Raw genomic sequence first — 19,514 nt, 5'->3', positions numbered from 1 at the left:
ATACAGATATGCATCTGTTGGTCACAGATACCTTTAAAAATAAAATGGTAGTCAGTATCTGGTGTGACCACCATTTACCTCATGCAGTGCGACACATCTCCTTCACATAAGACAATAGATTTCATGTATTTTTGTATTGAATACATGTGTTCTGGAAATTACCACCAGGGCCTCAAAGTCAAACTTAAATGAATCATTCTTTATTATCAGCAAGCTGGAAAGGTTCCAACAAACTTAATGCACCGTAGTACACGTCCTTCAGGAGCTCTTTCGGGGCAGTCCCGTTAGTTCTTTTATACACTGCTTACACAGACAAGTTATACATGCATGATATATATTATTCATCATTAACGTTTGGTTCCTGCATGTGACTGGCACCGTCTCCTATCTTAACTTACAGAACATATACTGGGCATTCTGCCAAAAGGTCTGAGGGGGTCATGACCTTCTCCCCCTCATAGCTCTAACCAGCACCTACAGGAACCAATGTTTGTATGAGACATGATGTACAATTCAAGGCTCTCTCTTCAGACATTTCCCTCACACATGAATATGCACCAACTATTGTTGAAACACAATTCTACATTATTTAAAGGATAATAGGAGTTAATGAAATAAGATACAGCTCTGAACACCCCCACCCCACCACACACACACACACTGCACTCCTACTCCAAGACGCTTGATACATATGGATCCAGAGCTGCATATTATGCTACACAGGTTACCATGGTAATCAGACTTAGTAAACTGTTAGAGAATGGGAGATGGATGACTCTTTACAAGATGTTTTCTATTGAAACTGTATTTAGGGATCTGGAACCCGTGCAGGAGAGGGAGATAAAAAACAACACATTTGTGCTTCCTGGTGTTTTATCAGTGACCCTGACTGACCAAAGCACTTTCCACATAGACAGGAGTAAGATTTCTCTCCTGTGTGTATTCGCTGGTGTCTAGTCAGCTCTACTGATTGAATGAAGTTCTTCCCACACTGATCACAGCTATAAGGCTTCTCTCCTGTGTGTATGCGCTGGTGTGTGGTCAGGTGTCCTGACTGAATGAAGCTCTTCCCACACTGATCACAGCTATATGGCTTCTCTCCTGTGTGTATGCGTTTGTGTGTAGTCAGTGATCCTGAATGATTGAAGCTCTTCCCACACCGATCACAGCTATAAGGCTTCTCTCCTGTGTGTATGCGTTGGTGTTCAGTCAGGGATCCTGAATGATTGAAGCTTTTCCCACACCGATCACAGCTATAAGGCTTCTCTCCTGTGTGTATGCGTTGGTGTGTAATCAGGGATCCTGAATGATTGAAGCTTTTCCCACACTGATCACAGCTATAAGGCTTCTCTCCTGTGTGTATGCGTTGGTGTGTAGTCAGGGTGGAATCTCGAGCAAAGCTCTTCCCACACTGATCACAGCTATAAGGCTTATCTCCTTTGTGTATTCTCTGGTGTGTAGTCAGGGTGAAATCTCGAGCAAAGCTCTTCCCACACTGATCACAGCTATAAGGCTTCTCTCCTGTGTGTATGCGTTGGTGTAAAGTCAGGTGTCCTGACTGATTGAAGCTCTTCCCACACTGATTACAGCTGTAAGGCTTCTCTCCTGTGTGTAGGCGTTTGTGTGTAGTCAGGTCTCCTGATCGAATGAAGCTCTTCCCACAATGATCACAGCTATAAGGTTTCTCTCCTGTGTGTATGCGCTGGTGTGTAGTCAGTTGTCCTGAATTATTGACGCTCTTCCCACACTGATCACAGCGATACGGCTTCTCTCCTGTGTGTATGCGTTGGTGTCTAGTCAGGTCTCCTGATCGACTGAAGCTCTTCCCACACTGATCACAGCTGTAAGGCTTCTCTCCTGTGTGTATGCGTTTGTGTATAGTCAGGTGTCCTGATTTCTTAAAGCTCTTCCCACACTGATCACAGGTATAAGGCTTCTCTCCTGTGTGTATGTGTTTAGTCTGGGCTCCTGATTGATTGAGGTATTTCCCACAATCAAAGCAGGGGTAAGGTATCTCCCCTGTATGAATTTTCCGATGAGAATTTAAGGTTTTAGATGCAGCTAAACTCTTCCCACACTGAGAGCAGTGGTACAGTTTCTCACCGGTGTGAATCCGCTCATGAATGATCAATTCCTTCTGTTTAGCAAAACTCTTCCCACAGTCAGAACAGCAGTGGTGAGGTTTCTTCCCTATACGTCTGTGCTGGTGTTTCTTGAGGTGTTCTGATCTGGAGAGACTCTGCTCTTTCTTGTCAGCATCATGACATTGTTGAGGCTCCCCAGGTGATAAGCCCCTCCCACTAAGAGAGCAACGGTTAGGGCTGTCCCCTGTGAAACAGAGACATTTAATCATTAAGTTTTGCAAATATGGGTCCATAAACAGATCGGTATTTCCATTAAATGAATGCCTTTTGCGTCCTTTTGATATTTTTCCAGTAATAATTGTGCACCAATATTCCATTTTAAATCTATGTTATATTAAATAAAGTGTCATTTAATACAGAACACATGGAGTATTTTATTAATTCGATTGTTTATATGAATAAAAACTTGCTAAAGTGACACAATTCAGCATTTTGACAAGTCCCTCCGTCAACCCTGTTTAACGTCAGAAAGATTTTAACCCAACAAGTACAATAATTACTCCTAGGTTTACCATCATTGAGTACGGTTACAAGCACAGAATAATATGATTATTGTGAATAGTCAATTAGTAATAGGAGTTTGATTTAAACGTTGACAAGCTTGGAAAATAGAACAATTTCACCTCATAAACCTGTTTATATGGACAGATCTGAAATCAGGCTACCTGACGGCATTTTGATAAATGCAAAAAATAGGCAATCAAAATAAAGGTTCTACAACAGCGACCATGTTATTTTCAACATATTTGAGTTCGGATAAATAAAGCTGCATATTTTCAGATTTTTCCTGAACTCACTGGACTCGGTCAAAAGAAGTTAGCTGGCGCTGCTTGTGTTAGAACATGCAGATGAAATACACCTCTATAACTCTGATTAAAGTGTTTCATGTCCTAATCATTCTAAAGATTGATCAGAAAACAAGGTGTTTTTAAAGGCGTATGCTTCCTTCTGTTATGACCTTACACCAATTAAGATCTGCAGAGTAAGGTGTTTACATGACTAATGCCAAACTCAGCCTACTGACATAATCAGTTTAATAGGAAATTATTAGTGTGCATGTAAAGCACTGGTTATTTGGTTACTTTGACAGTCATTTCTGAACATTATTTATTTAATGTAATTAGTGATTCATTTACATTTGTCCCTCATTTTAAGGTCTACCCTGTTACATGAACTGAACTCTCGTTTTAATATGGTTAAACTATTCTTTAAAAAATAAGAAACATTAAACATCTAATAGTCAAATCAGAGTAAAAGCAGGTGAGCTGGTTCTACTCTTTTTGACAATTCTCTGCTGTTTTGTGGTGGAAAACTGAGCATCTCAACCCTTCTATCCAGACACAGACATGCTAGAAATGTTTTAACAAAAACTTTTTTGGTTAAGATTGCATTCAATTACTACTCCCTATTGCACAATACTAGCTTCCATCCCCCTGTCACAAGCAGATTCATGACTGATTTAAAGGACTATTTTAACAATGTAGTGTTTTTTTTTGTTTCACTAGTCCCCTGTTACGGTCAACCCTGTTACTTTATTTGACACATTGGCACTTACTATAGTATTTATTTCCATGTAACCTCTTGAGATGACAAACGTGTTTTTTTATTTAGTTGAGATCTTGCTCTTTATGACAGAATGTTAAAATGATGTGAAATCAAACGTTGTTTTTAACCACTTCTTAAAATCGACCAGATATTTGAATCAATATATACTTAAATCAATTAATTGTTACTGAAGCAGACTGTAGTCTAATCCACACCATGGTTCTTACGTAATGAAATCACATCTCCATGTTCCTCTTCTCCTCTCTCAGTTCCACTCTGCCCTGGTGTTTTCCTGCAGTCGACCAGACCCAGCAGTAAAGTACAGGGAGGCGATTGACCTGGGGACTCCGGGAGGGTGGAGGGGGACGGGCTAGCTTTGTCCTGTTGGCCACAATAAGTATTCTACATTGATTAACATTAAACCAAATATTTTATTAATTTAGTCTAAACCTCTGATTTTGGGTGCATCCCTAGAATATCAAATTTTTCCACAAATGTTGAATCGTTCACTACTTCCCACAAATCTAATAGCATTGGGCTGGTGGAGGAATGGGCTAGTTTCCACCATATTTCTTATGCCAGTCATTTCCTTTCAAACAGCGAGGAAGAGGCGAAGCGAGAGGGATAACTCGGGCTAAAAGCTGTCTTCTGTTTTATTTGATCGAATATAAAATTCGTAACGATTAGGTTGTTAGGAGTCTATTGATAAAAGTAGGACAGTTTATATGGGAGTAGTGCCTGGTCGTCACTAGTTACCGCAAACAAAGTCATAAACCACGCCTATTTCTACCATTGTCCTTATTAACATGTGATTTTAACCCTAACATTAACCACACTTTTAACTTTATTCCTAACCCTAACATTAACCACACTTCTAACGTTATGCCTAATCCTAAATAGATTAAAATGCGAAATAGAAATTAAACTCTGTGTATCTGCCCTCTCGTAAACCCCATTAATATCTGCCCTCTCGTAAACCCCATTAATATCTGCCCTCTCGTAAACCCCATCAATATCTGCCCTCTCGTTGGCTATAATGGTCCCACCTGATCTTGCCTTTTTCCAATTGCCTTCCATTGTTGAAGACATTTATTTTCTTTGTTAGAACGGCCACTTGAGTATCTGGTCAAATAATGGACAATGTATTCGAAATCAGTGAAGGAATGTCAACACTTTGTGAGGAAGGAGAGATAATTAGGTCATAGTCCCAAATTCCGAAACATACTTAGGCTACTTTGAAGGAGAAGAAAAAAATCCCAACAAGTTTTTCCGTCATGTTTTTTTTGTCCGGCCGTTTAAACCGAGCACAGGAATGTGGAGGATCAAAGATTATGAAAACTAGGCCTAGACATTTTGCACAACACAGCAGGCCTATACTGTTAAAACCAGACTTACCCGATCCATTTTGGAAGCTATTGTTTCTTTGTATGGCATGAAATGTTGTAAGCTACAGTACAGTTTAACTACTTTGTTGTAGTGTAGAGATAATGACTAGGGACTTGCGGAGAGAAAATTCGATTCTCAAGGCTGCAACTGATGCGCCCCTAGACCAGAGCAATCAAACATCTACTTCAATATCAAAACGTAAATAAGTTAGAGCAAATAAACGTCTCACGTAGCCTAATATTACTTCAGAAAGTTCCTGGATAACATTTTACGTGATCTATAACAGTCAAGAAAACGTTCAACAACACCCCCTTTCACTAAGAATCATGTTGTCTGCTATCCTCTACTTTTACCTGACAGCCACTTGGAACACATGCGCAAACAGGGAGTATCTCAACAGGCCAATCTCGTGAGGGAGTCTTTATTTAGTTGAGCTCTTGCTCTTTATGACAGAATGTTAAAATGATGTGAAATCAAACATTGTTTTTAACCACTTCTTAAAATCGACCAGATATTTTCATCAATATATAATTAATCAATGAATTGTTACAGAAACAGACTGTGTCTAATCCACACACCATGGTTCTTACTTAATGAAATCTCCATATTCCTCTTCTCGTCTCTCAGTTCCACTCTGCCCCGGTGTTTTCCTGCAGTCGACCAGAACCAGCAGTAAAGTACCGGGAGGCGGTCGACCTGTGGTCTGGAGGGTGGAGGGGAACGGGCTAGATTTGTCCTGTTGGCCACAAGAAGTATTTTACATAGATTACCATTAAACCAAATATTGTATTAAGTCAGTCTAAACCTCTGAGTTGGGTGCATCCCTCGAACATCTCCCTTTTCCTTTAATGTTGAATCGTTCACTACAACCCACAAATCTAAGAGCATTGGGTTGGTGGAGGCATGGGCTAGTTTCCACCATATATCTCATACCAGTCATTTCCTATCAAACAACACAGAAGAGGAGAAGCAAGAGGGATAACTGGGCCCAGAATCTGGCTTCTGGCTTATTTGATCAATATACACTGCTCAAAAAAATAAAGGGAACACTTAAACAACACAATGTAACTCCAAGTCAATCACACTTCTGTGAAATCAAACTGTCCACTTAGGAAGCAACTGCTGGAGGTCATTTTGCAGGGCTCTGGCAGTGCACCTCCTTGCACAAAGGCGGAGGTAGCGGTCCTGCTGCTGGGTTGTTGCCCTCCTACGGCCTCCTCCACGTCTCCTGATGTACTGGCCTGTCTCCTGGTAGCGCCTCCATGCTCTGGACACTACGCTGACAGACACAGCAAACCTTTTTGCCATAGCTCGCATTGATGTGCCATCCTGGATGAACTGCACTACCTGAGCCACTTGTGTGGGTTGTAGACTCTGTCTCATGCTACCACTAGAGTGAAAGCACCGCCAGCATTCAAAAGTGACCAAAACATCAGCCAGGAAGCATAGGAAAAGAACGTGGCCAGCCAGTGTGGCAATGGAACATTTAGAATGAACAACTGGGTCGCGTCCATAGATACAGAACAAAAAGACTGAACGACTGGGTCACGTCTCTAGCAACCGAACCGTCTCGGGCCTGACAACACCAGTGCCAATATATCGTCCAAATACCCGCATCTCGGGCATTATCACTTAAGTGACTAATTAAATATGGCACCATCCCATTCTCTGGGCTCTGTCTGCAATCATAACCAGTAGTATAAACCAGGAATAATGAAACATAAATAATGATCGATGTTTGGTGAATCTATGAATTATGTATGACCACTGGAGCCTTTACCACAATTTTTTTTTAAATCATATTTTTAAACGTATTTAATCACTCAATCTTGCCAAAGCATATTCTGTGGGAGGGGTTAATATGAATTTAAAATAATTTGACATGATTTATATGAATCGGGGCATGAACATATGGACTTTGAAATGAACAAGGGAGAGGTTAAATGTAGGCTAGTCTAGAATAAGCTTATTCCCACACTTTACAATAACTGTTGCAGTGGTCTTAGGTAGTCTCCCTATAGGCTGTTCCCTCCATTGTGACACTGCTACCCAGTTGAAGAGCTTGTGATCTGCATGCAGCACCACGCGCCTTAGTAAAAGCACCTCTCAGCCTCAGAAGACGCCCTTCTGGAAGCATGTAGCCATAGAGTCATTATACCCTAATGTAGACCTATTTGCCTACTAGCCAAATAAAGTGCAGAGCATGCATGATGCATGCAACTCATCATTCCAACATATTTGAACATTTAATTCATCCTGCATGAAAAACTACACCTGATACTTCAATAAAGCAGTAAAAAGCACTTATTATAACAGATGTGTAGCACTGTAAGACACATGTTTCTCTGTTGTTGTTTTAAACCTGTTTTATTCTCAGGACCAGGACTACAACATTGAGTGTTGGGACCCAGGCCAACAACATATCCTGGTCTCTATTCTCAGGACCAGGACTACAACATTGAGTATTGGGACCCAGGCCAACAACATATCCTGGTCTCTATTCTCAGGACCAGGACTACAACATTGAGTGTTGGGACACAGGGCAACAACATATCCTGGTCTCTATTCTCAGGACCAGGACTACAACATCGAGTGTTGGGACCCAGGCCACCAACAACATATTGGTCTCTTCTACATAATACAACTAAATATAAAAAAATACATGTTTAAATAAATGAATATACAATCAGCAATGTAAAACAAATGAAGAAAACATGAAACCACATTCCAGATATGTTTTACAATGACATTTACATGCAATCATTCGTTCTGCATAACAAATCACCAATAGTAAGGTATAAGATATTATCAAGTGTATTTTCAGAGTGAAGAGAGAGAAGTTTGGTAGGAGAACTTACTGGCCGTGAGAAAACCGAACAGTGTGAGGTCTGTGGTTGACATGACCTATAAGTACTGATGGGCAGAGCTGGCTTTCTGCCCCCATGATGCCTCTTCCTAACAACCAACACATCATTCGATTCACAATAAAAATGTGTGAAAGTCTTTTTGGAGCACACTTAATATACAGTACCAGTCAAAAGTTTGGACACACCTACTCATTCAAGGGTTTTTCTTTATTTTGACTATTTTCTACATTGTAGAATAATAGTGAAGGCATCAAAACTATGAAATAACACATATGGAATCATTGTTAAACAAATCAAAATATATTTGATATTCTTCAAATTAGCCACCCTTTGCCTTGATGAAAGCTTGGCACACTCTTGGAATTCTCTCAACCAGCTTCGAGGTAGGCACCTGTAATGCATTTCAATTAACAGGTGTGCCTTGTTAAAAGTTAATTTGTGAAATGTATTTCCTTCTTAATGTGTTTGTGCTAATCAGTTGTGTTGTGACAAGGTAGGGGTGGTATACCGAAGATTTGGTAAAAGACCAAATCTATATTACTGCAAGAACAGCTCAAATAAGCAAAGAGAAATGACAGTCCATCAAGACTTTAAGACATGAAGGTCAGTCAATCCGGAAAGTGCAATCGCAAAAACCATCGAGCGCTTTGATGAAAATGGCACTCATGAGGACCGCCACAGGAAAGGAAGACCCAGAGTTACCTCTGCTGCAGAGGATAGGTTCATTAGAGTTACCAGCCTCAGAAATCGGTAATTAACTGCACCTCAAATTGCAGCCCAAATAAATGCTTCACAGAGTTCAACTAACAGACACATCTCAACATAACTGTTCAGAGGAGACTGTATGAATCAGGCCTTCATGGTCGAACTGCTGCCAAGAAACCACTACTAAAGGACACAAACAAGAAGAAGAGACTTGCTTGGGCCAAGAAACACGAGCAATGCACAATAGACTTGTGGAAATCTGTCCTTTGGTCTGATGTGTCCAAATTTTAGATTTTTGGTTCCAAAAATCTTTGTGAGACACAGAGTAAGCAGCATACCACCCTGCATACCACTGCTGGCTTGCTTCTGAAGCTAAGCAGGGTTGGTCCTGGTCAGTCCCTGGATGGGAGACCAGATGCTGCTGGAAGTGGTGTTGGAGGGCCAGTAGGAGGCACTCTTTCCTCTGGTCTAAACAAAGATCCCAATGCCCCAGGGCAGTGATTGGGGACACTACTCTGTGTAGGGTGCCGTCTTTCGGATGGGACGTTAAACGGGTGTCCTGACTCTCTGAGGTCATTAAAGATCCCATGGCACTTATCGTAAGAGTAGGGGTGTTAACCCCGGTGTCCTGGCTAAATTCCCAATCTGGCCCTCAACCATCACGGTCACCTAATAATCCCCAGTTTACAATTGGCTCATTCATCCCCTCCTCTCCCCTGTAACTATTCCCCAGGTCGTTGCTGCAAATGAGAACGTGTTCTCAGTCAACTTACCTGGTAAAATAACAAAAAAAAAGGGAAAGGGGGATACCTTGTCAGTTGTCCAACAGAATGTATTCAACTGAAATGTGTCTTCGGCATTTAACCAAACCCCTCTGAAAAGGTGAACAGATGATCTCTGCATGTGTGGATCCCACTGTGAAGCATGGAGGAAGAGGTGTTATGGTGTAGGGATGCTTTGCTGATGACACTGTCTGTGATTTATTTAGAATTCAAGGCACACACTTAACCAGCAAGGCTACCACAGCATTCTGCAGCAATACGCCATCCCATCTGGTTTGCACTTAATGGGACTATCATTTGTTATTCAACAGGACAATGACCCAAAACACGCCTCCAGGCTGTGTGAAGGCTATTTGACCAAGAAGGAGAGTAATGGAGTGCTGCATCAGATGGTTTGGGATGAGCTGGACCGCAGAGTGAAGGAAAAGCAGCCAAAAAGGGCTCGGCATATGTGGGAACTCCAAGAATGTTGGAAAAGCATTCCAGGTCACTACCTCATGAAGTTGGTTGAGAGTATGCCAAGAGTGTGCAAAGCTGTCATCAAGGCAACCTTGAAGAATCTAACATATATTTTGGTTACTACATTATTCCATATGTGTTATTTCATTGTTTTGATGTCTTCACTATTATCCTACATGTACATGTACATCCTACATGTAGAAAATAGTCAAAATAAAGAAAAACCCTTGAAGGATTAACTGTGGCCTAACTTTTCACTGGTACTGTACAATAAGGAAAGTTGAAAGATATACCCATTAAAATCATTGAAAACAAATGCAACAACATAATATGACCACACTAATAGTATTTTTGACCACACTTCCTCATGGCTCATCAGCTACAGTAAAACCTGATGAAGGGTTTTAAAAATAAATATGTTAACATCTTTAGGACCAAAGAAATTATACAAGAGGCCTATGTTCCTTATAAAAAAAATATTATTATAGATTTTAAAAGCATATAATTAATGTGATAAGCAGACGTTGAACAGATAATGGATTTAATATTTATCTATTGAATACATACCTAATATTGTTGAAACATTATTCTACATTAAAGTTAATTAATGGATAATAGGAGTTAATGAAATAAGATACAGCTCTGAACACCTCCACCCCACCACACACACACACCACTCCTACTCCAAGAAGCTTGATACATATGGATCAGAGCTGCATATTATCTACACAGGTTACCATGGTAATCAGACTTAGTAAACTGATAAAGAATGGGAGTTGCATGACTCTTTACAATATGTTTTCTATTGAAACTTTATTTAGGGATCTGGAACCGGTGCCGGAGAGGAGGTAGATAAAAGATGACATGGTTGTGATTTCTGGTGTTTTTTCAGTGACCCTGAATGAGCAAAGCTCTTTCCACATAGACAGGAGTAAGGTTTCTCTCCTGTGTGTGTGAGCTGGTGTGTAGTCAGGGTGAAATCTCGAGCAAAACTCTTCCCACACTGATCACAGCTATAAGGTCTCTCTCCTGTGTGTATGCGTTGGTGTGTAATCAGGTCTCCTGACTGATTGAAGCTCTTCCCACACTGATCACAGCTATAAGGCTTCTCTCCTGTGTGTATGCGTTGGTGTGCAGTCAGGGTGGAATCTCGAGCAAAACTCTTCCCACACTGATTACAGCTATAAGGCTTCTCTCCTGTGTGTATTCGTTGGTGTATAGTCAGGTATCCTGATTGATTGAAGCTCTTCCCACACTGATCACAGCTATAAGGCTTCTCTCCTGTGTGTATGCGCTGGTGTGCAGTCAGGTGTCCTGAGTTCCTGAAGCTCTTCCCACAATGATAACAGCTATAAGACTTCTCTCCTGTGTGTATGCGTTGGTGTTTAGTCAGGTCTCCTGATTGATTGAAGCTCTTCCCACACTGATCACAGCTATAAGGCTTCTCTCCTGTGTGTATGCGTTGGTGTGCAGTCAGGTGTCCTGAGTTCCTGAAGCTCTTCCCACAATGATAACAGCTATAAGGCTTCTCTCCTGTGTGTATGCGTTGGTGTGTAGTCAGGTCTCCTGATTGATTGAAGCTCTTCCCACACTGATCACAGCTATAAGGCTTCTCTCCTGTGTGTATGCGTTGGTGTGTAACCAGGGATCCTGAATGATTGAAGGTCTTCCCACACTGATCACAGCGATAAGGCTTCTCTCCTGTGTGTATGCGTTGGTGTTTAGTCAGGTCTCCTGGTTGATTGAAGCTCTTCCCACACTGATCACAGCTATAAGAAGTCTCTCCTATGTGTATGCGCTGGTGTTCAGTCAAGTGTCCTGACTTCCTGAAGCTCTTCCCACACTGAACACAGCTATAAGGTTTCTCTCCTGTGTGTATGCGTTGGTGTGAAGTCAGATTTCCTGAATGATTGAAACTCTTCCCACACTGATCACAGCTATAAGGCTTCTCTCCTGTGTGTATGTGTTGATGTGTAATCAGGGATCCTGAATGATTGAAGCTCTTCCCACACTGATCACAGCTATAAGGCTTCTCTCCTGTGTGTATGCGTTTGTGTGTAGTCAGATTTCCGGATAGTGCAAAGCTCTTCCCACACTCTTCACAGGTATAAGGCTTCTCTCCTGTGTGTATGCGTTTGTGTCTAGTCAGGTGTCCTGAGTTCCTGAAGCTCTTCCCACACTGATCACAGCTATAAGGCTTCTCTCCTGTGTGTATGCGTTGGTGTGTTGTCAGATCTCCTGATTGATTGAAGCTCTTCCCACACTGATCACAGCTGTAAGGCTTCTCTCCTGTGTGTATGCGTTGGTGTGTAGTCAGGTGTCCTGACTTCCGGAAGCTCTTCCCACACTGATCACAGCTGTAAGGCTTCTCTCCTGTGTGTATGTGTTGGTGTGTTGTCAGGGCTCTTGATTGATTGAAAGTCGTCCCACAATCAAAGCAGGGGTAAGGCCTCTCCCCTGTATGAATTCTCAGAGATTTTAAGGTTTTAGATGCAGCGAAACTCTTCCCGCACTGAGAGCAGTGGTACGGTTTCTCTCCGGTGTGACTTCGCTGGTAAATGATCAATTCCCTCTGTTTAGCAAAACCCTTCCCACTGTCAAAGCAGCAGTGGTGAGGTTTCTTCCCTATACGTCTCTGCTGGTGTTTCTTGAGGTGTTCTGGTCTGGAGAGACTCTTCTCTTTCTTGTCAGCATCATGATGTTGTCGAGGCTCCCCAGATGATAAGCCCTTCCCACTGAGAGAGCAACGATTAGGGCTGTCCCCTGTGAAACAAAGACATTGAATAGCATGGACATCTGAAATCAGGCTACCTGATGGGACTTTGATAAATGCTGAAAATTGGCAATCAAAATAATTGTACTACCACAGCAACCATGTTATTTTTTAGAAGCATATTTGATTCCGAATTCTGACATAACGTTTGTACGTGAAAACTATTTCTAAGATGCTTACTTTGTTTTCCTGAACTCACTGCACTCGAGCAAAAGAAGGAAGCTTGCGCTGCTCGTGCTAGAACATGTAAAGATGAAATATGCCTCTATGAATCTGAAGGCCTTGACGTGTCCTAATAAATTGAGAAATTGCTCAGAAAACCAGGTGTTTTTAACAGCGTCACTTTGATTGTCAACTTAAGCCAATTAAGATAAGCAGAGTAAGGTGTTTACATGACTAATGCCATAGTCGGCCTACTGCCATAACTAGTTTAATGTCAAATGATGATTGGGGATGTGTTGGATTCTAGCTTGAAATATACCTATTCATGTTACCATACTAGAACTTGTTGATTACTTTGCATGTAGAAGGAATGTATATGTTGGGGTCAATGGAGGGTGGATAGGAACTAAGTGTATGGAAAGTTACTGAGTGAGACAAGGGAGGGGTGCAGAAAGTTTACACTGTCAAAACATGTTATTTCCTAAGGAGGGAGGCAAAGGGCAACAGTCCGGTTTCAGTCACTGATAAATTGGACAGCTGTGGATTAGAGAGGAGCGAGGAATTTGTGGTAGGCTGATGAAGTGAGAAGAAACAGTCCTATTTGACACATATACTTCCACGCCCACAAGGGTTCTAGCATCAGGCAAGGCCATGACAACACCAATGAGAGGAAACAATTAAGTTCCTGCCTAGCAACAAAGATGTGTTGGCTGTCTAGCTGTGCAAGGAGTTGACTCCGCCTAGTAGGAGGGTATAAATATATGTGCTTGTGTAATCATGTCTTTGCAGCTGTATGACCCAGTGGGTGAATAATCTTGGTTTGAGCCTCTCCTAGTTGTCTGAGTTTTTACTCTGTTAGTTCAGAACCTAACACATGTAAACATACTCATTGTAAAGCACTAGTTATTTTGTTGCTTTGACAAAGTCATTTCTGAAGGTTACTATGGATGTGATTAGTAATTCATTTACGTCTGTCCCTCATTTTAAGGTCAACACTGTTACATGAACTGAACTCTCGTTTTAATATGGTGAAACTATTCCTTTAAAAAATATGTTTTGAAAACAAACATTGAACATCTAATAGTCAAAATCAGAGTAAAAGCAGGTGGTTCTACTCTTTTTATCAATTTATTGCTGTTTTGTGGTGCAAAACTGAGCAAGTCAACCCTCTCCCCATACATAGACATGCTAGAAATGTTTTACAATTACATTTTTTGGTGAAGATTGCATTCAAATGCCACTCCTTGTCTCACAAAACAACCTTCCATTCCCCCTGTCACAAGCAGTGTTATGGTTCATTTAAAGGACTATTTTACCCATGTAATCTGGTGGTTTTGTTGTTTTCAGTAGTCCCCTGTTACAGTCAACCAGGTTACTTTATTTGGCACATAGGCACTTAGTGTAGTAATATTTTTATTCAATGTCTTGTTTTTTGTGAAGTTGAACATGTGCTCTTTGTTACAGAATGGTAAAATCTTTTGACCAAGTTACACTTGGCCAAATGACCCAGATATTTTCATATATAATTAATCAATGAATGACTAAGTTCATAAAGATGGCAGAACTCTGATATGACGTCATTGTTTTATCCACTGAGTTCTGAAACTACGGTGCGCGACATTGAACAATGTTCCAATAAATCAACAATCTACTTTTTGTTTTTTTCAAATTGCCGGCGACTTGAAGCTAAAATTGGGATCATGTTTACTGTGCTAATGAGCATACCAAAATAGCAGTAAAGGAGAGCAAAGTAGAATACAGTGAACTTAGCAAAACAAGGAATTTGTGGTAAGTACATGCAGGCAGCCATCTTTATGCACCTTCGCTATAGTTTCAGAAGCAGACTGTAGTCTAATCTACACACCATGGTTCTTACTTAATGAAATCAAATCTCCATCTTCCTTCTCTTCTTCTTCTCCTCCTCTCTCAGTTCCACTCGGCCCCGGTGTTTTCCTGCAGTCGACCAGACCCTGCAGTAAAGCGGTACCCGGAGACGTTTGACCTGGGGACTCCAGGAGGGTGGAGGGAAACGTGCTAGCTTTGTCCTGGTGGCCACAATAAATATTAAACAGTATCATTAAACCAAATATTTGATTAATTTAGTCCACACCTCTGATTTGGGTACATCCCTAGAATATCACCTTTTTTCTCAAATGTTCAATCGTTCCCTACTTTCCACAAATCTAATAGCATTGGGTTTGTAGAGGCATGGGCTAGTCAGAGTTTCCACCATATTTCTTTTACCAGTCATTACCTTTCAAAACGACTTGTGGCTAATTTGAGCGTATATACATTTCGTAATGATTAGGTTGTTACGAGTGTACTGAGAAAAGTAGGACACGTGACATGCCAGCAACTTTGAGAAAAAAACAGTAGTGCCAGGTCGTCACTAGTTACCACAGCCACAAAGTCATAAGCCACGCCCATTTCAACAATTTCTCTTCTTAAAATGTAATCTTAAACCTAACCTTAAGCACACTGCTAACCTCATGCCTGACCCTAACCTTAAAATCAAAAAAACACATTTCTGTTACCATGAATTTCTATGATATACATTTTTGACTTTGTTGCTGTGGTAACGACTGCCTTCCATTTGTGAAGACATTTATTTTCATTGCCATTACATATTAGAAGGCAATCGCTGGCAATTAATTATTGGGTTTTAACTTACAGGAACATGAGGTGTCTCACCCCACAAAAGGGGAGCTACAGAAAAGTTGGGAGCATGAACGTGGACAGAATAAAAGCTTTGGATGGGTGGGTGATAAGCAGGCGAGGCAGATGGGAATGTATGGCAGGGACTTTAGCCCCACGGTACCTATCCCTGTGAGTCCACCATGGCTACTCCCACCTCCAGTAGTTGATTTACAAGTGTTGAAGAGAGTACGGAAAGACAGGGAGGGGGTTGATCAATGCAAGTTCTTTAAAAGGCGACTGTTAACTGTAAATCAGTATTTTTTGCCCATATATACAGATGGATCAAAAGACCCAAGGACAGGTCAGATTGGACCAGCCGTTGTTGAACAGGAGAGTGGGGTGGCTGTCAGGAGACAAATTACAGACCACCTGGCTGTGTACATGGCAGAGCTGATGGCCATACTGTTGGCCTTGCAGTGGGCGGAGGAAGTCAAACCAGACAGTGTAGTTATATGTTCTGTCTCATGTGCTGTGTTGAGTTGGCAATCATTTAGCTCAAATAGCAGACAAGGCCTGCTATACGAGGCCTGCTATATGAAGGAATTCAAATTCATGCCCAGGTGAGACATATGGGTGTCCATATAAGCTTTGCTTGGGTCCCGGCCCATGTGGGGGTGGAAGGGAATGAGGAAGTAGATGTGCTAGCTAAACACGCCCTTAGGAGACAGGAGGTGGAGGTGCCAATGAGCAAGGCAGAGGCTAAGGGAATGATATGGGCAGTGGTGGTGCAGAGATGGCAGGAGCAGTGGAACAGTGACAATAAGGGCAGGCATTTATTCAGTGTTTATATTTTAGTCATTTAGCAGAAACTCTTATCAGAGTGACTTACAGGAGCAATTAGTGTTAAGTTGCTCAAAAGTACATTGACAGATTTTCCACCTAGTCGGCTCAGGTTACTGGCCCAACGCTATAAACCGCTAGGCTACCTGCCGCCCCTATTCCAGGTACAGAGTAAAGTAGGGGAGGATGGTAGGAATGGACAGAAGAGAGGAGGCTTTCCTTACAAGGCTAAGAGTAGGGCACAGCCAGCTGAATAAGTTATTAAATGTGATAGGAAATCATTCAACAGGAAGGTGTGATTACTGCCAGGAAACAGAGACAGTGGAGCATGTACTGATAGTGTGGGCAGTATGATAGGGAAAGAGAGAGTGATACTGTATAAGGGACAATAGGGTACAGAAATTGAGTTTGATAAGCATACTGAGTTGAACATTGTTAGACACAGTCGCAAATATTTATGTTTTAAGAGAAACGGGGCTGGCACATAGGATTTAGTTCCTCGATCCCTGTCGCTGGCCCACACTCCAGTACAGGAGATGGCTTAATGTACCATAAAGTTAGATGCCAACCGCTGATAAACCCCACAGGAGATGATGTATTTTCAGTATCTGGTCATATAATGGATAATCTGACTTTCAAAATCAGTGGAGGTGAACAAGTGCACACTTTGGGAGGAAGGAGAGATAATGAAGTAATTAACCCAGATTCCTATGCATGATACATTAGTAGGTTTTTTTGTCCAGCCAATAACACAGAACACTGGAATGTGGAGGATCAAAGATGATGAAAACTAGGCCTAGACATTTTATATAGCACAGCAGGCCTATACTGTTAAAAGGAAACCAGACTTACCTGATCCATTGAGGAAGCTATTGTTCCTTTATCAGACAACTTGTCATATAAATGATATCCTGAATTGTAGAAAAAAAAAGTCAACAGTAGAAAAGTTACTTTTTTAAAAAGTGTTCACAAGAGGTCTCCCGGGAGGCGTAATTTCCTTCAGCAGGAAGGGGCAATGTCATGAATATTCATTCATCTCGACATAAAACCTGTCGGGTGACTGGATGAGTGTTCTTAAGTGCTTGACGTCACTGAGGCCTAAACGAAATAAAAACATTGCGGACAATTTCTCGCTTCGGATCTGTAACCAGTAGTAACCATCAACTTCAATGACAGTGAACATACAATTAAAACACGAATCTGACATTCCTGCCCCACAATAACATTATCGCCGAGGGTGGCTTGCTAGCTAACTACAGTGTTTGATTCATTTCATCGTTTTGATATAAAACAGCTTAGCTAGGTAGCAAATTGCTAACTCGCGGCGCTAGGTAACGTTACGTGAACGCGATTGTTACGTTAGTTAGACTCAGGAGCCCGTGGGTTTGATATGATTCCACCATGGGCAACAACAACTGGCTACTAGTTCGTTTTCTGACATATGTTCAACTCGGAGCTAGTTTATCCACTGACCACCGCATTTGGAATGACAACTACTGACTGACATGTAACGTTAGCTGGCTAGTTAGCGTTCTGGCTCACACTGGCCATGCAATAACAAAATACACTACTATCTCGATTTAACAGCGACATTAGGGAAAGGAGGATTTAGGAATCCCATTCGTTAATGAATGGAGGAACGTATATCGCCTCACCCAGCAGACTGTCGAACAATCTCGTTCACGTTGTCATGCTGGGTCACAAGGTTGCTAAACGAATCGTCACTCAGTCCCTTCTCATAGTCAGGATATGAGTCGAGAAACCTGCATATTTTTCTCCGCAGTAGATAATGTCCCGATTCCAAAGCTATACGATAGTACAGAGAACAAGTAAATTATCTCACATATCGGAAAAGATTTGCAATGACCAAATTCTACTTATTCTTCTTCAGTGGGCTTTAATGGCACCCACCATTAAAGCATCCAATATCTTGCATTACCGCCCCCAACTGGACTTCAGTATATATCCATTATACTTCAGGGACAGGCAGAAATGTAAGCAATTACTGTATTTCTCGGAGGAAAATGGGGGAGTGTCATGCTTTTTCAATTTCAGTCTGGGAAGCTATTAGTATTTTTTGATTTAGTCCAGGGGAGTCATGTAATGACAGTATTTGTCACCATTTTGGAACTTACGTATTGAATTACCATCCAACTTCAGGGTACAACCCTGCTCGCTCTCTCTCTCTGAATTCAATTTAAGGTTCATTAATGGCATGGGAAACATATGATTACATTGCCAAAGCAAGTGAAATAGATAATAAATAAAAGTGAAATAAACGATAAAAAATTGACAGTAAACATTACACTCACAAAAGTTCCAAAAGAATAAAGACATTTCAAATGTCATATTAAAATCAAATTGTATTGGTCACATACACGTGTTTAGCAGATGTTATTGCAGGTGTAGCAAAATGCTTGTTATTCTAGCTCTGACAGTGCAGTAATATCTAACAAGTAATATCTAACAATTTCACAACATATACCCAATACATACAAATGTAAGTAAGGAATGGAATTAAAAATATATACATATATTGACGAGTGATGTCAGAGCGGCATGGACTAAGATACAGTAGAATAGTATAGAATACTGTATATACATATGAGATGAGTAATGCAAAATATGTAAACATTATCAAAGTGACTAATGTTCCATTTCTTAAAGTGGCCAGTGATTTCTAGTCTATGTCTATAGGCAGCAGCCTATAATGTGCTAGTGATGGCTGTTTAACAGTCTGATGGCCTTGAGATAGAAGCTGTTTTTTGATCATATTACTAAATTTGATCATATTACTCCAGTGCTAGCTTCCCCACACTGGCTTCCTGTTAAGGCAAGGGCTGATTTCAAGCTAGTTATCTTGCACTTGCTAGCTAATTTGTCCTATTTAGCTAGCTTGCTGTTGTTTGCTTATTTGTCCTCCGATATAAACATAGAGTTGCTATTTTCCCTGAAATGCACAAGGTCTTCTACTCCGACAATTAAGGTATTCTACTTCCATACATAAAACAAGGTCTTCTACTTCCACACATAAGACGGCCAACCGAATCGTTTCTAGTCATCTCTCCTCCTAGGCCTTTTCATGTTTGAACTTATATGGTGATTGCATCTACACTTTTACCACGACAACCGGCAAAACATTTAGTCTTTCAATCACCCACGTGGGTATAACCAATGAGGAGATGGCACGTGGGTACCTGCTTCTATAAACCAA

At 41.1% G+C, this 19,514-nt stretch overlaps 1 protein-coding gene across 6 annotated transcripts; it reads right to left on the bottom strand.

Moving 5' to 3' along the window:
- Positions 1–178: 178 nt before the first annotated feature.
- On the bottom strand, positions 179–18,228 carry LOC120032414 (zinc finger protein 883-like). Of its 6 annotated transcripts, none has more exons than XM_038978502.1 (4): positions 17,956–18,228; positions 17,153–17,211; positions 14,688–14,868; positions 10,416–12,651 (listed from the first exon to the last, which is right to left on the bottom strand). In XM_038978502.1, the coding sequence occupies exons 2-4, from the start codon at positions 17,159–17,161 to the stop codon at positions 10,706–10,708; spliced, it is 2,136 nt and encodes a 711-aa protein (XP_038834430.1). In that variant the 5' UTR covers positions 17,162–17,211; positions 17,956–18,228; the 3' UTR covers positions 10,416–10,705. The 6 variants fall into 6 exon arrangements, with proteins under 6 accessions (XP_038834434.1, XP_038834433.1, XP_038834432.1 ...); XM_038978503.1 differs by having other exon boundaries at positions 18,144–18,173; XM_038978506.1 differs by lacking the exons at positions 17,153–17,211; positions 17,956–18,228 and adding an exon at positions 179–2,190 and having other exon boundaries at positions 10,753–12,651; positions 14,688–15,215.
- Between the last annotated feature and the right edge of the window lie 1,286 nt (positions 18,229–19,514).

Source organism: Salvelinus namaycush, chromosome 39 (assembly GCF_016432855.1).
Source record: "Salvelinus namaycush isolate Seneca chromosome 39, SaNama_1.0, whole genome shotgun sequence".
NCBI classification, from domain to species: domain Eukaryota; kingdom Metazoa; phylum Chordata; class Actinopteri; order Salmoniformes; family Salmonidae; genus Salvelinus; species Salvelinus namaycush.
Note: the sequence above shows the minus strand (reverse complement) of the source record. Positions and strands in the feature narration are given on the sequence as shown.